The 13,936-nt window shown below is 39.9% G+C and overlaps 1 protein-coding gene across 6 annotated transcripts in view; it reads left to right on the top strand.

Moving 5' to 3' along the window:
• The window catches only part of ANOS1 (anosmin 1), a 675,260-nt gene that overhangs the window by 528,230 nt on the left and 133,094 nt on the right, over nucleotides 1-13,936 (top strand). The window contains exon 1 of one of the 6 annotated variants that reach the window (XM_049704924.1): nucleotides 2,839-3,109. The exons of the other annotated variants lie outside the window; for them this stretch is intronic. Within the exon in view, the coding sequence (XP_049560881.1) occupies nucleotides 2,978-3,109 (132 nt within the window). The 5' untranslated portion in view covers nucleotides 2,839-2,977. Of the gene's footprint in view, nucleotides 1-2,838; nucleotides 3,110-13,936 lie in introns of those variants that run through there. 6 annotated transcript variants of the gene reach the window in all.

Here is a 13,936-nt window from a genome sequence, read left to right as displayed (position 1 = left end):
TTACTAGGAGATGCTCTTGTGTCTAATTTGCCTAAAGAAGGAATATAGGCTAATTATTTGAAAAATTAATTTTCCTTTCTCAAGATTTCTCACTTTTGATCTATTTGATGTGGAAGAACTTCCTTCATCCTATAAATAATCACATTCAATTACCTTAGTATATTTGTTTTCTAATCTTTGGGGTCATAGGACTTTCTGTAAGATTCATTGCTCAAAGCATGATGTTCTTTGGGTGATGTTGTTACTGAACCAAACTTGGGTCTGATTGCTCGTGCAGTAAACCCAATCTACTGACACTGGGTTGTGGTGAAGGGAAGTGTAGTGTTGATTGCAAGGCCAAGAAAGGAGTATGGGTGGCTCGTGCTCAAAAGACCCAAACTCCCTGATGGCTTTCAGGGAAACGTTTTTAATGGCTCGGTGAGGAGAAGGGTTGCAGGTGTATGATCAGCTTGTGGACATAATTTTGATTGGTTGGTGGTGAGGTAACCTGGTGGTATTTTGGGAGTCAACGTCATCAACCTTCTGGTTCCAGCTGGTCTGGGGTCTATGTGCTTGTGGTCAACATGAAGTTAACTTCTTCCACCTGGTGGGGGTTTCAGTATCTCCAAAACAGCCCAAGGACATGGCTCAGAATATTATCTATAGCCCTTGGGAAGGAAACAAACGTCCTTGATTTTGTTTAATGGCTAAACTATTATTTTGTCTTGCTTGACTGTTTTCCTTTGTTTCTGCATTTTTCACTTCTCAGATTAAATTTGTTTTTTGGAACTCAGGGAAAGCCTAGGAGGCTAAAGTTTTTCTACAAACAAGAGGAATGCAGAGGACATGGGGGGACGGTCTGTCCTGGGAAGGTCCCATAGGGTGCTGCTTGGTTATAATATGAAGTGTGTGTGTGTATGTGTGTGTGTGTGTGTGTGTGTGTGTGTATGTTTAATGGCTAAGCTGGGCATTTGTTCTAAACTCTTTTTCAGCCTAAAATTACCATAGCTGTGCATGGGATCTACCATTGAGTTTGTACCTTTTGTTTTCTTCTGGGTTGGAAGAGAAAATTTTTCCTAAGGAGGATCTTTATCAAGTAGTCCCTTCATCTTCTTTGAAGAGTGTCTAGGCAGAGTTAGGATGACGTTTTTATTCAAACAGTCATCCTCATTAGGACCTGTAATTTTTGCTGTGGATGTCAGAGCTAACAGCAGTTCTGCTGGCTGTGAAATGACAGTGACGTAGCAACAAGCCGCTGCTCTCCTGGTACTTGCCAAGAACTAGAATATCAAAGCTTTGGTATCCTTGCAGTACCAAAAGGCACCAGAGAGAAACAGTATTTATACATGCCTGATAGATATATAGTTTCCAGATGCCGTACAATCCATGCTTCCGTGACAGGACTATGTCCTTTCACAATCTCAAAATTGTCCTTTGACAAATGCCATTTACTGAATCCCATGTGGCTGCAATGCAGCACGTGTAATATTCTCAGAAACTGTCTCACAAACCCAGTCACCGAGGCCACTGTGAGGAACTCGCCAAGGACAGCGGTCTGTCATTCCATGCCATCTTTAGGAGAAAACTTGGGAAAGCATTCATCGTGTTCACTTTATCAGTACTAATTATGCATCCCTTAGAAACTGGTAGATATTTTAGCCTGTGGACACTGTGTTTTCCCCTTAGAACTGACTGTTAGAAAGCTGAATGGTAAATAAAATCACCTCCTTTAACAAGGTTACTGAAAGTTATCCCGTGTATGTGGGAACTAGCTTTATCCCCGACTCCAGTGTTTCTTCTCCTTTATCTTGTTTTTATCACACACACGTAAGATTTGTTTTCTAGCTGTATCCTGTGGATCTTTGTAAATTATCTTGAATCCTTTTAGGAGTGAGAAAGGCAATAGATAAATCCATAAATCCCTAAAATAACAAATAACTAGAGAAATGCCCCATCGTGGCTGACACTTGCCTGGTACGTTGTTTAGTTTCCTGAACCATTTTATCCACAGTTTCATGGTTCACTGAGGTGAGATGACAAGACATCTATATTCCTAGCAGAGCTCTTTCAGCCGGTGCTGACAACTAGGGCTTCATGCCTTGGAAAGGAGGGAAGGTGGCCACTTGTCAGTTAGGTAATGGCTGTGACTGGGCAAAAGAGAGAAGAAAATGCAGTTGAAGTTGTGAAACCGGGGGGTGCGTATGGACGTGTTCTGAGGGGGAATGAGGTAAGTGGAACAAAGGTGAAAAGCTTTTGTTTGTGAGCGCCTTTTTGAGCCAAAGGGGTTTGGCCCTGTCTTCACAGATCTTAAGTCATAAATAGCAGAGGTCAAAGAATAGTCTTTAAAACCACACAATAAAGAAAGAACTTCTCTCAACTGGGTCTTTTCAGAGCAGAGCTACCAATGTGGGTGAGTTCATTTTCCATTCGCATGGGGGAGGCAGCGACTTAAAGTGTACACTTTGTAAAGATGGCCCTCCCTCCCTCCCTCCCTTCCTCTTTTCTTTCCTTCTTTCCTTCTTTCTCTCTATTATAGTATCTATTAGAGTAGCAAATGTTGATGTCTAGGAAGAACCTTCCCAATCTGCCTTAGGTTATGCGAGTTCCTCTTGAAAATTTTAGGCATAGAGTAATAGAAGTGGATGAACTGGGCATTTCACCTTCTTGAGCTACAGCAGAAATCCCACTCGGGCTACAGCCTGTGCATCTCCATGTGCTTTTCCTCACGCCAGTAGCTCAGTTCACATGGATGCTGATGTATATTCGTGTTGGAAGACAGGTCGCGGTAAGGCAGAGCTGAAGGGGAGACGTGTGCTGGTGGTCAGAAAACTGGGATCACGTGGCATTGCCTTATTAAACACCGGGCGTTTTAAGTAATTACAAGTGACTGATGCTGCATCAGATTCCGCATAGGGAATGAGAACCGTGGAAGCTGCCTGGGCCAGGACGGGCCTTGCGCTGTGCAAGCGGAGGTCACCGGGTGTTCGGCCGCCTGCAGATGTGGCCGGTTCAGCCTTTCGTAGACGTTTCTCACGTGCCTTGGTGGCAGCTTTGTGGAGAGGGGCCGGGGAGCTGCCCGCTCTTCCTCCGGATGGGATGCAGCTCTTTTGGAGTCCATCTGCTGATGAAGGTGGGGCTCTGGAGGGCTGGGCGCCTCTGGGTTCTCACAGCTGCAAGGTTGAACTTGGGCGGTTGCAGATGAATGAGCCGCCTTTCCCAAGAGAAGCTGCATAATGGCTTCGGGACTATTAAGCTGTGAAGATTCGTGCGCTGGCGTTTGGGAGTGTGTGTTCCGCATCTTTTCCTTGGGGAGCGAGGGGGGCATGTGCGTTTTTGGCTTTTTACATCCAACTGTATGCACATTTTCCCTTTTTGTGTGAGGAAATAATGCCTGCACTAAGGGTAAACCCTCCCCTCCTCCTAAATCCTGCCACAAAAAGATACTTATTAAGGCTGGCATTCTGAAGAACTAAATGCTTCTTTAACTTTGCTTTATCTGCTTCAATGAGCACAGTGTACCGAGTCTGGGGAATTCACATTATGGCCGCGAGCCTCCCTCCCTATTCTCTGGGGCTCTCTGGGCACAGAAATAATCCCTTCCTAGAAGCTTTTGAGAAAGGAACTGAACTATGCGGGCTAATCAACTGTAAATCTTGGCCATCCCCAAAGTATTGCATGAAGTTGTATCGAAAAGTGTTCCGATCACCAGGAAGCCTAATTTCAGGACCTAGGGCACATGTGCAGCAAACATGTTGATGTGCTGTGTTTTAAAACTCTGGAATGCGGCTGCTTTCTGCAGCCATCCTCCGCTTTTGTTGTTTGCATCCTGTATGTGTTTATTTCGTTTCTTTGTCGTTTGGAGACAAAAAGACAGTGAAACTCCTTAGAACTTTTGTTTTCCAACTGGTAATGGAGAATATTATAAGGAGAAGTGAACTCTGATGGGACGTTGAATTACAAACGCTCGGAGGCTTTTCTAGATGACTTCTAAATCATTTTCTACTCAGTCAGGGGACAGTATTGGGGAGGAAAAAAATAACCTAGGTTGGGAGAGTCACATCTGCAGGCCTCTGGGAGCGACCGTGCTGCAGTCCCCCGTGTCATCACAGTAGCTGTCATTCTGCTGAGAGGTTGTGTCTTGCTCAGGACGAACGCAAAGCTAGGTCGCCTGCATTCTCCTTGGACCTAAGATAGTATCAACAATGCATTTATAGTAACATAAATCAGGCCTTAAGACACTTAATGTATAGAGGTGAAGGCTGTCTTTCTGAATCACTGAACTCTAATGGAAATGGGACAGTGGCATTTGCTCTCTTTTGGAAGGCAGAATGACAACTTCATTTTTGGCCAATGAAATGTCCCTTCTTTACCTGCCTCATTCTTCCCGATATTCCTCCGTCTATACGTGCACAGACCACTGCCATTATTTCTGTCCTGAGATGTGGATTCAGCTCCATACCGATCATTTCTGATTTACGGTCCTTTAAAAACCCTTTAAGTTGCTGTGTCCTCATTGAGACACATTTCTTCTGCCCTTTGCATGAGAGGTGGTGAGCGTCACGTGAAGAGTCTGGTCTTTGGGCTCCAGGGCTGAGGGTGTGACTTACAAGCTCTGTGGCCTGGACCAAGTTGCCTCTTTGCCTTCTCCAAACCTGTCCCTCACCCTGGATTCTCTATAGTAATTAAAAACATGGATATTCACTCCATCACTCAACCTAAAAACTCACAGTTCTCCTTGGTGCCAGCCTCTCCTTTACCTTTATACCCATCCTTCCACAAAGTTCTTCAGTTTCATGCCTCAAGCTAATTTGCCGTCCTCTCTGCTGTAACTCACACATGTATTGTCCTTGAAATATACTTGTCTCATGGCCTCTATTTTCTCCCTCTTTCTACTATTTTATGCCTCCCAACTTCTTAGAGCAATGCTTCTCAAACATTAGCATGCTTAAGCGTCTCCTGGTGAGCTTACTCGAGTACAGATTCCTGGGTCCCACCTCCAAAGACTCTGATTCAGTAGGTCTGGGTTGGGGTTTGAGATTCTGTGTTTCTAAGAGACTTCCAGTGGATTCTGGTGTTGCTGGTCCAGGGTAGCTGCAAGTTTCTCACCATTAAGTCTGATGATAGCTGTAGGTACTTTTGTAGATAGTCTGTATCAAGTTGAGAAAGTTTCCCTCTATTCCTAATTTACTGAAAGTCTTTATCATGAATGAGCGTCAGATTTTGTTAAATGATTTTCCTGCATCTGTTACTATAATCATGTGATGTTCCTCTTTCAGCCTCGTATCGTTATGGATTACATTAATTGATGTTTGAATGTTGAACCGGCATTGCATTCAATGCTGGGATAAAGCCCTGTTGGTCAAATGTTGTGAATTCTTTTTATACGGTTTTGGATTTGGTTTGCTAATATTTTCTTGAGGATTTCTGCATCTGTGTTCATGAGAGATAATTTTCTACGGCTTTCTTGTAATGTCTTTGTCTGGTGTGGGTATTAGGGTCACGTTGGCCTCATAGAATGAGTGAGGAATTAATCCCTCTGCTGCTATCCTCTGAAAGAGACTGTAGAGAATTAGTATAATTCCTTCCTTAAATGTTTGGTAGAATTCACCAGTGATCCCATGTGGGCCTGGTGCTTTCTGTTTTTGAAGGTTATTAATTATTGATTCAATGTCTTAACATAGATACAAGCATATTCAGATCATTGCTTCATGTGTGAGTTTTGGCACGTTGTATCTTTTAAGGAATTAGTCGATTTCATCTAGGTTATTGAATTTTGGGGCATAGAGTTGTTATAGTATTCCTTTATTATACTCTAAATTTCCATGTGATCCATAGTGATGTCCCCTCTTTCATTTCTGATATTAGTAATTTGTGTCCTCTCTCATCTTCTTTGTTAGCCTGACTGGAGGCTTAATGATTTTATTGATCTTTTTAAAGAAACAGCTTTTGGTTTTGTTGATTTTCTTTATGGATTTCCTGTTTTTAATTTCATTTATTTCTGTTCTAATTCTTTTTTCTTCTCCTCACTTTGGATTTAATTTGTTCCTTCTTTTCTAGTTTTGTAAATCGGAAACTTAGAGTATTGATTTCAGATCTTTCTTTTCTAATATAACAGTCAATGCTATATGTTTTTCTTTAAGTACTGATTCCCCTACATGCCACAGATTTTGAAAAGTTGTGTTTTTATGTTCATTTAGTTGAAAATAATTTTTTTTTTTTTGAAAATAATTTTGAATTACTTTTGAGATTTCTTCTTTGACCCATGTGTTATTTAGAAATGTGTTGTTTAATCTCCATATGTTTGGGGGTTTTCCAGTGATATTTCTGTTATTAATTTCCAGTTTTCATTCCATTGTGATCTGGGAGCAGACATTGTATGACATCTCTTCTTTTAAATTTGTTATAGTGTATTTTATGGCCCAGAATGTGGCCTGTCTTCATGAGTATTCCATGTGAGCTTGAGAAAAATGTGTATTCTGCTGTTGTTGGATGAAGTAGTCTATAGATGTCAATGATATACAGTTGACTGTTGGTACTGTTGAGTTCAACCATATCTTCACTGATTTTCTGCCTGCTGGATCTGTACATTGCTGAGAGAGGGGTGTTGAAGTCTCCAGCTATGATAGGGATTGCACCTATTTCTCCTTGTGGTTCTGTTTGGGCTTGTCTCATGGAGTTTGTTAAGAACCGTTATGTCTTCTTGGAGAATTGATCCCTTTATCATTATGTAATGTTCTTTTTTTATCCCTGATAATTTTCTTTACTTTGAAGTCTGCTCTGTCTGAAATTAATATAGCTACTCATGCTTTCTTATGATTAGTATCAGCATACGTTTAATCTATATGTGACTGTATATTTAAGGCACACTTCTTATAGACAACGTATAGTTGGGTCTGGTTTTTTGATTCATTCTGACAATCAATGTCTTTTAATTGGTACATTTAGACTATTGACATTCAAAGTGATTATTCATTTAGTTGGGTTAATATCTATCATTTGATACTATTTTGTTTGTTGCTGTTGTTCTTTGTTCCTACTTTTTGTGTTTTTTTAAAATTGAAGTCTAGATGATTTACAGTGATTCAGGTGTATAGCAAAGTCGTTCAGTTTTGTAGATAGATAGAGATAGAGATGTTCTTTTTCAGATTTTTTCTGTTGTAGGTTATTACAAGATATTGACTATAGCTCCCTGTGCTATACTTAGGTCCTTGTTGTTTACCTGTTTTACATGTACTAGCATGTATCTCTTAATCCCAAACTCCTAATTTATCATTCCCACCCCTTCCCCTTTGGTAACCATAAGTTTGTTTTCTATGTCTGTGAGTTTATTTCTGTTTTGTAAATTTGTATTTTTTTTTTAGATTCTACAGTTAAGTGGTATCTTGATATTTGTATACTCTGACTTCACTTAGTATGATAATCTCTAGGTCCATCCATGTTGCTGCAAAGCATTATTTCATTATTCTTTTATGACTGATATTCCACTGTGTATATATACCACATCTTCTTTATCCATTTATCTGTCAGTGGGCACTTAGGTTGCTTCCATGTCCTGGCTATTGTGAATAGTGCTGAAATGAACATTGAGGTGCATGTATCTTTTCGAATTATGTTTTTTTCCAGGTGTATGCCCAGGAGTGGGATTGCTGGGTCATATGGTAATTCTGTTTTTAGTTTTTTGAGGGACTGCCATACTGTTCTCCATAGTGGCTGTATCAATTTATATTCCCACCAACAGTGTAGGAGGGTTCCTTTTTCCCCACGCCCTCTCCAGCATTTGGTGTTTGTAGATTTTTTGATGATAGCCATTCTGACCAGTGTGAGGTGGTACCTAATTGTGGTTTTGATTTGCATTTCTTTAATAATTAGGGATGTTGAGCGTCTTTTCATGTGCCTGTTGGCCATGTGTATGTCGTCTTTGGAGAAATGTCTACGTCTTCTGCCCATTTTTTGATTGGTTTTTTTTTTTTTTATTTTTTTATTGAGCTGTGTAAGCTGTTTGTATATTTTGGAAATTAAGCCCTTGTCTGTCACATTGTTTGCAAATATTTTCTCCCATTCTGTGGGTTGTCTTTTCATTTTGTTTATAGTTTCCTTTGCTGGGCAAAAGCTTTTAAGTTTCATTAGGTCTCACTTGTTTATTTTTGCTTTTGCTTCCATTACTCTAGGAGAAGGATCCAAAAAAATATTGCTGCGATTTATGTCAAAGAGTGTTCTGCCTATGTTTTCCTCTAGGAGTTTTATAATATCCAATCTTACATTTAGGCCTTTAATCCATTTTGAGTTTATTTTCATATATGGTGTTAGAGAACATTCTAATTTCATTCTTTTACATGTAGCTGGCCAGTTTTCCCAGCACCACTTATCGAAGAGACTGTCTTTTCTCTGTTGTATGTTCTTGCCTCCTTTGTCATAGATTAATTGACCACAGATGCGTGGGTTTATTTCTGAGCTGTCTATCCTGTTCCATTGATCTATGCATCTGTTTTTGTGCCAGTACCATACTGTTTTGATGAGTGTAGCTTTGTAGTATATTCTGAAGTCAGGGAGTGTGATTCCTCCAGCTTGATTCTTCTTTCTCAAGATTATTTTGGCTCTTCGGGGTCTTTTATGTTTTCACACAAATTTTCAAATATTTTGTTCTCGTTCTGTGAAAAATGCCATTGGTAATTTGATAGGAATTGCACTGAATCTGTAGATTGCCTTGGGTAGTATGGCCATTTAAATAATATTGGTTCTTCCAATCCAAGAACATGGTGTATCTTTCCATTTGTTTGTGTCAATTTCACTTTCTTTCATCAGCATCTTATAGTTTTTGGAGTATAGGTCTTTTGCCTCCTTAGGTAGGGTTATTCCTAGGTACTTTATTCTTTTTGATGCAATGGTAAGTGGGATTGTTTCCTTAATTTCTCTTTCTGATAGTTCATTGTTAATGTTCAGAAATGCAACAGATTTCTGTATATTAATTTTGTATCCTGCAGCTTTACCAAATTCATTGATGAGCTCTAGTAGTTTTCTGGTGGCGTCTTTAGGATTTTCTATGTAAAGTATCATGTCATCTGCAAACTGTGACAGTTTTATTTCTTTCTTTCCAGTTTGGATTCCTTTTATTTATTTTTCTTCTCTGATTGCTGTGACTAAGACTTTCAAATCTATGTTGAATAAAAGTGCTGAGAGTGGGCATCCTTGTCTTGTTCCTGATCTTAGAGGAATTCTTTCAGTTTTTCAGTATTGAGTATGATGTTAACTGTGGGTTTGTCATATATGGCCTTTATTATGTTGAGGTGTGTTCCCTCTATGCCCACTTTCTGGAGAGTTTTTATCATAAATGAATGGGGAATTTTATCAAATGCTTTTTCTGCATCTATTGAGATAATCATATGGTTTTTATTCTTCAATTGGTTAATGTAGTGTATCAAATTGATTAATTTGTGGATATTGAAAAATTCTTGCATCCCTGGGATAAATCCCACTTGATCAAGGTGTATGATCCTTTTAATGTATTGTTGGATTCAATTTACAAGTATTTTGTTGAGGAATTTTGCATCTATGCTCATCAGTGATATTGGCCTGTAGTTTTCTTTTTGTGGTATCTTTTTCTGGTTGTGGTATCAGAGTGATAGCGGTCTCGTAAAATGAGTTCAGAAACATTCCTTCCTCTGCAATTTTTTGGAATTCTTTGAGAAGTACTGTTGTTACCTCTTTTCTAAATGTTTGGTAGAATTTGCCTGTGAAGGCATGTGGTCCTGGACTTTTTCGTTGTTGGGAGTTTTTAAATTACTGATTGAATTTCAGTACTGGTCATTGGTCTGTTCATATTTTCTATTTCTTCCTGGTTTAGTCTTGGGAGATTGTACCTTTCTAAGAATTTTGTCCATTTCTTCTAGCTTATCCATTTTATTGGCATAGAGTTGCTCATACTAGTCTGGTGATCCCTTGTCTTTTTGAGGTGTCAGTTGTAACTTCTTTTTCATTTCTGATTTTATTGATTTGGGCCCTCTCCCTTGTTTTCTTGATGAGTCTGGCTAAAGCATTTTATGATTCTGGTTTCTCTCCTTTTTTAGCATATTAGTTATACTTTTTTTTTCTACTTTATTTAGTAGTTGTGTTAGAGTTTACAGTATACATTTACAACAAATCCAAGTCCACTCTCAAATAGTCCCATACTTCTTCACTGGTTGTGTGAGTACTTCACAATAACAAACTAATCCTAATTCCTTTCTCTTGGCCCCGCTGTCTTTGCTGTCATTCATTTTACTTATATATAAGTATACAGAAATATATATATCTACAATTATATAAATATATTTATATAATATATAAATATATTTAGGTATAAATATATACATTTTATATACATATATATTTTATATGTTATGTAATAAATGTATACATTATAAAATAAAAATGCACATATTTATAATGCATAATGTATATGTAAGCACACACAAGTGAATAACTTGATGCTATTATTATTTTGAACAAACTGTTATCAATTAAGAATAAGATAAATAAAATTTAAAATTTTATCTTCACTTATTCCTTCTTTAATATTCTTTCTTGCTTTAGGTAGATCTGAGTGTCTGATGTTATTTTTTTCTCTAAAGAACTTAACATTTCATGCAAGGCAGGTGTACTGGCAAAAAATTTTCTCAGTTTTGGTTTGTCAGAGAGTCTTTATATCTCTTTCACTTTTGAAGGATAATTTTACAGGTTAAAGAATTCTAGTTGGTGGGTTTTTTTTTTCATCTCAACATTTTAAATATTTCTGTCCACTCTCCTTGCTTGCATGGTTTCTGAGGAAATGTTGGATGTAATCCTCTGTTCCTCTATAGGTAAAGTATATTTTTCTCCTTTGGCTTTTTTCAGGCTTTCTTTTTTTTTTATCTTTGATTTTCTGTAATTTGAAAGCGATATGCTGAGGTGCAGGTTTTGGCATTTATTCCACTTGCTTATTGAGCCTGTGGGTCTGAAACTTGGTGTCTGATGGTTTTTTTCCTGAGCTGTGCACTTATCTACTCCTAATTCCATCAAAGGCATTCTTCATTTCTGTTACAGTTTTTGATAGCTAGCAGTTCTTTTTGGTTCTTTCTTAGGATTTCCACGTCTCTGCTTACATTGCCCGTCTGTCCTGGCATACTGTCTCCTTTATCCATTAGCGTCCTTAGCATATTAGTCATAGTTGTTTTAAATTTCTGGTCTGATATTTCTAACATCCCTGCCATGTCTGCTTCTGATGCTCCCTTTTTCTCCTCAAATTGTGTTTTTTGCCTTTTGATGTGGCTTATAATTATCTCTTGAAAGCTGGATGTGATCTACCAGGTAAAAGGAACGGCTGTTAAATAGGCCTTTAGTTACGTGGTGGTGAGGTATGTGGGGGAGGGGAAGCATCCTTAGTCTTATCATTAGATGTCAGTCTTTTAGTGAGCCTGTGCCTCTGGACTGTGACCTTCACACGTGTTTCTGAAGTTTTTTCTCCTCCCTTAGGTGGGACAGAATGGCTGAAGCCAGCTGGCATGGGGTATCCCTTGTCCCCAGGTCAGGCAGGCTCTGATAATACCCTGGCCCGTTAAGGTCTGGTGAACTGGTTTCCCTGAAGCTGGCCGTCTTGGGAAGAACACACTGCTCCAGCATATTTCAGAAGGGTTCCTTTTGGGGTCCCTGTGGAGTTGTAACCCTCAGACTTGTCACCTGGGGCCTCCAGCAGTGGGTCAGTTAGATTTGAGGTTCCCTACCCCAGCACTGGTTCCCACGGTGGCTCCCGCCTGTGGATCTCTGCTCTGGGGAGCTGTGACTGCCTGTACCCGCCTGTGTGGCTCTCCAGTCTTCGGAGCACTGCTTTGTCCTGCGTCCCCCCTGCCTTATGGGTCCAAGAGCAGTTGTTGATTTTTCAGTCTGTTCAGCTTTTCCTTTGTTGTGAAGATGGAGTGGCAACTTCCATGTTCCTTACACGTGCACCTGAAAACCGGATGTGCCCGTTCCTGATGTCTTTGCTGTGAAATTCGCCTTTTCCTCCAATGGCCAGATTTAATTCCTTTCTTTTGTGCAGGCTTTCCTGACCTTTATAGTTCCTCAGCTCCGGGACCGATGACTCGGTCCCTCCTGTGCGCTGACACGATGCTGCGTTCACGTTCATTGTCTTGGAGGTTTTTGCTTCTGTGTGTTTGCGCGTGGAACCCAAGATTCTCGAGGCTGGGAACCTCGTTCTCCTCACGCCTCTTTATTATAGTTAGTTTATCCTTCTTCACTCGCTTTATATTGGTCCAGCTTTAATTACATTATATCTGTGTGCCTGGTCCAGCTTGTGGAGGGATAAGTAGGACGAGGGGATGGGGTGTGGGTTGGATATACATTTCGTCATCTGATCAGAATTCTTCAGTTTTCTGTTCTCAGAATTACCTTCTGATCAGTATAATTCTTTCACGTCCCAAATGTACATTAGTGGTAATTTGACATTTTTATTACTCTAGATTCTTCCGAAATGTGTTGACAGCAACTTTGGCTTGGTCTTCAGTCCTGTTGTTAATATCTTTTCGCTCGGTTAAAATTTACAGTCTGCAAAAGTCTTCGCAGAAATTAATACCATTTGCTTTTCAAAGCATCTTTCTGAAAAGAGAAGGGAAAATATTAACTTTCTTGGTTGTGCAGGATACGGTGTAGTGAATAACCTTCTCCGTGTCTTGTGGCTAATAGGGTGTGAGGACAGTGGAAGGTACCCCAGTGGCCTTGGTGACTTTGAAGGAGGGGGTAGGAGAGCCTGGACGGCAGGAGCCTGACTGCGTGTGAGTTGAGGAAAATGTGGAAATGGAGAGATTTATTTCATGTTATAGTGCCTCCTCCTTTTGATAGCGTGGCCATAAGGAAAAGAGAATAAAAACGGAAATCAGGGTTTTGAGAGGCAGGACAGTCTCTCAAACAATAGATTCAGCTGTATTTTCTTGAATACGCATCAATTAATATTCCTCCTCACATGTTACTAGTTTGTGTGAATACTGATTTTCATTGCCTGCTCTATAATTGCGGGTTTCCTAGACTAGTGTAGAGGGAAAACACTTTCCCCTACCCTCTTAGGCTCCCCAGCTTGGTCTCTTGGCTAAACTTGACACGTATGCTAGTTTTGAGGCAGGAGGTAAAGAAAAATGGCAGAATCTCGGGATGACTCTTAAAAGTTCTGCTCCGATGTGGTACTTGGCACTCCTCACAGCCCATTGGCCAAGCAAGACACAGCACCCACGGACAGAGAAGTGTATGTAACCATGGACCCTCCACTTCTAGGTGGGGCAGAAAACATTTGGGATCAGCGTACTATCTGCCTTACTGGGAAGATCGCTCAGAATGATGAATTATTGGTTTTAATCGTTAAACATTGTTGCAGGTCTGCAAATAATGACAGTAACTGGAGATAATTTAACTCACTCCTACTAAAATATCACACCTAAGCCATTGTTTATTTAGCTGTGTTGGAAGCAGTGTTCTCTTGCCCTAACATGGGCATGAAACTCCTGTGAGACGGGACTGGTTCATGCGACTCACCTGGCTGAAATGGTATGATTTCTTGAATGTGTGAAATTTCAGGCAGTGTTTATTTAATACGCACTATATGCATAATACTCTGCTACAAATAATTTTTCTATCAGCTAAACTTTTGAATTATTTTACATGTTATTCTGCGTAACATCTTGATGTCTTAATAGTGCTTTGTGATCCCAGGGGTGCAGACCTTTGGGTCCGGCTTTGGCTGTATCTTTTCTCTTCTCCCCACTTTGGTTCCCAGTCAAGGAACCTTATAGAGACGCAAACAGCTAAGATTCTCATTTTAGATGAAAAATCATGGCTTTGCCCACATGTATTTATTTGACGTTTTTAACTGTTTTTGCTATTACAGACCACAAATTACTAGTGCCATGTCACACGACATAGTGCAGTGCACCAGTGTGTCAAGACCCCGTTTGGGGGC

Source organism: Orcinus orca, chromosome X (assembly GCF_937001465.1).
Source record: "Orcinus orca chromosome X, mOrcOrc1.1, whole genome shotgun sequence".
In the NCBI taxonomy this organism is placed as follows: Eukaryota; Metazoa; Chordata; class Mammalia; order Artiodactyla; family Delphinidae; genus Orcinus; species Orcinus orca.
Note: the sequence above shows the minus strand (reverse complement) of the source record. Positions and strands in the feature narration are given on the sequence as shown.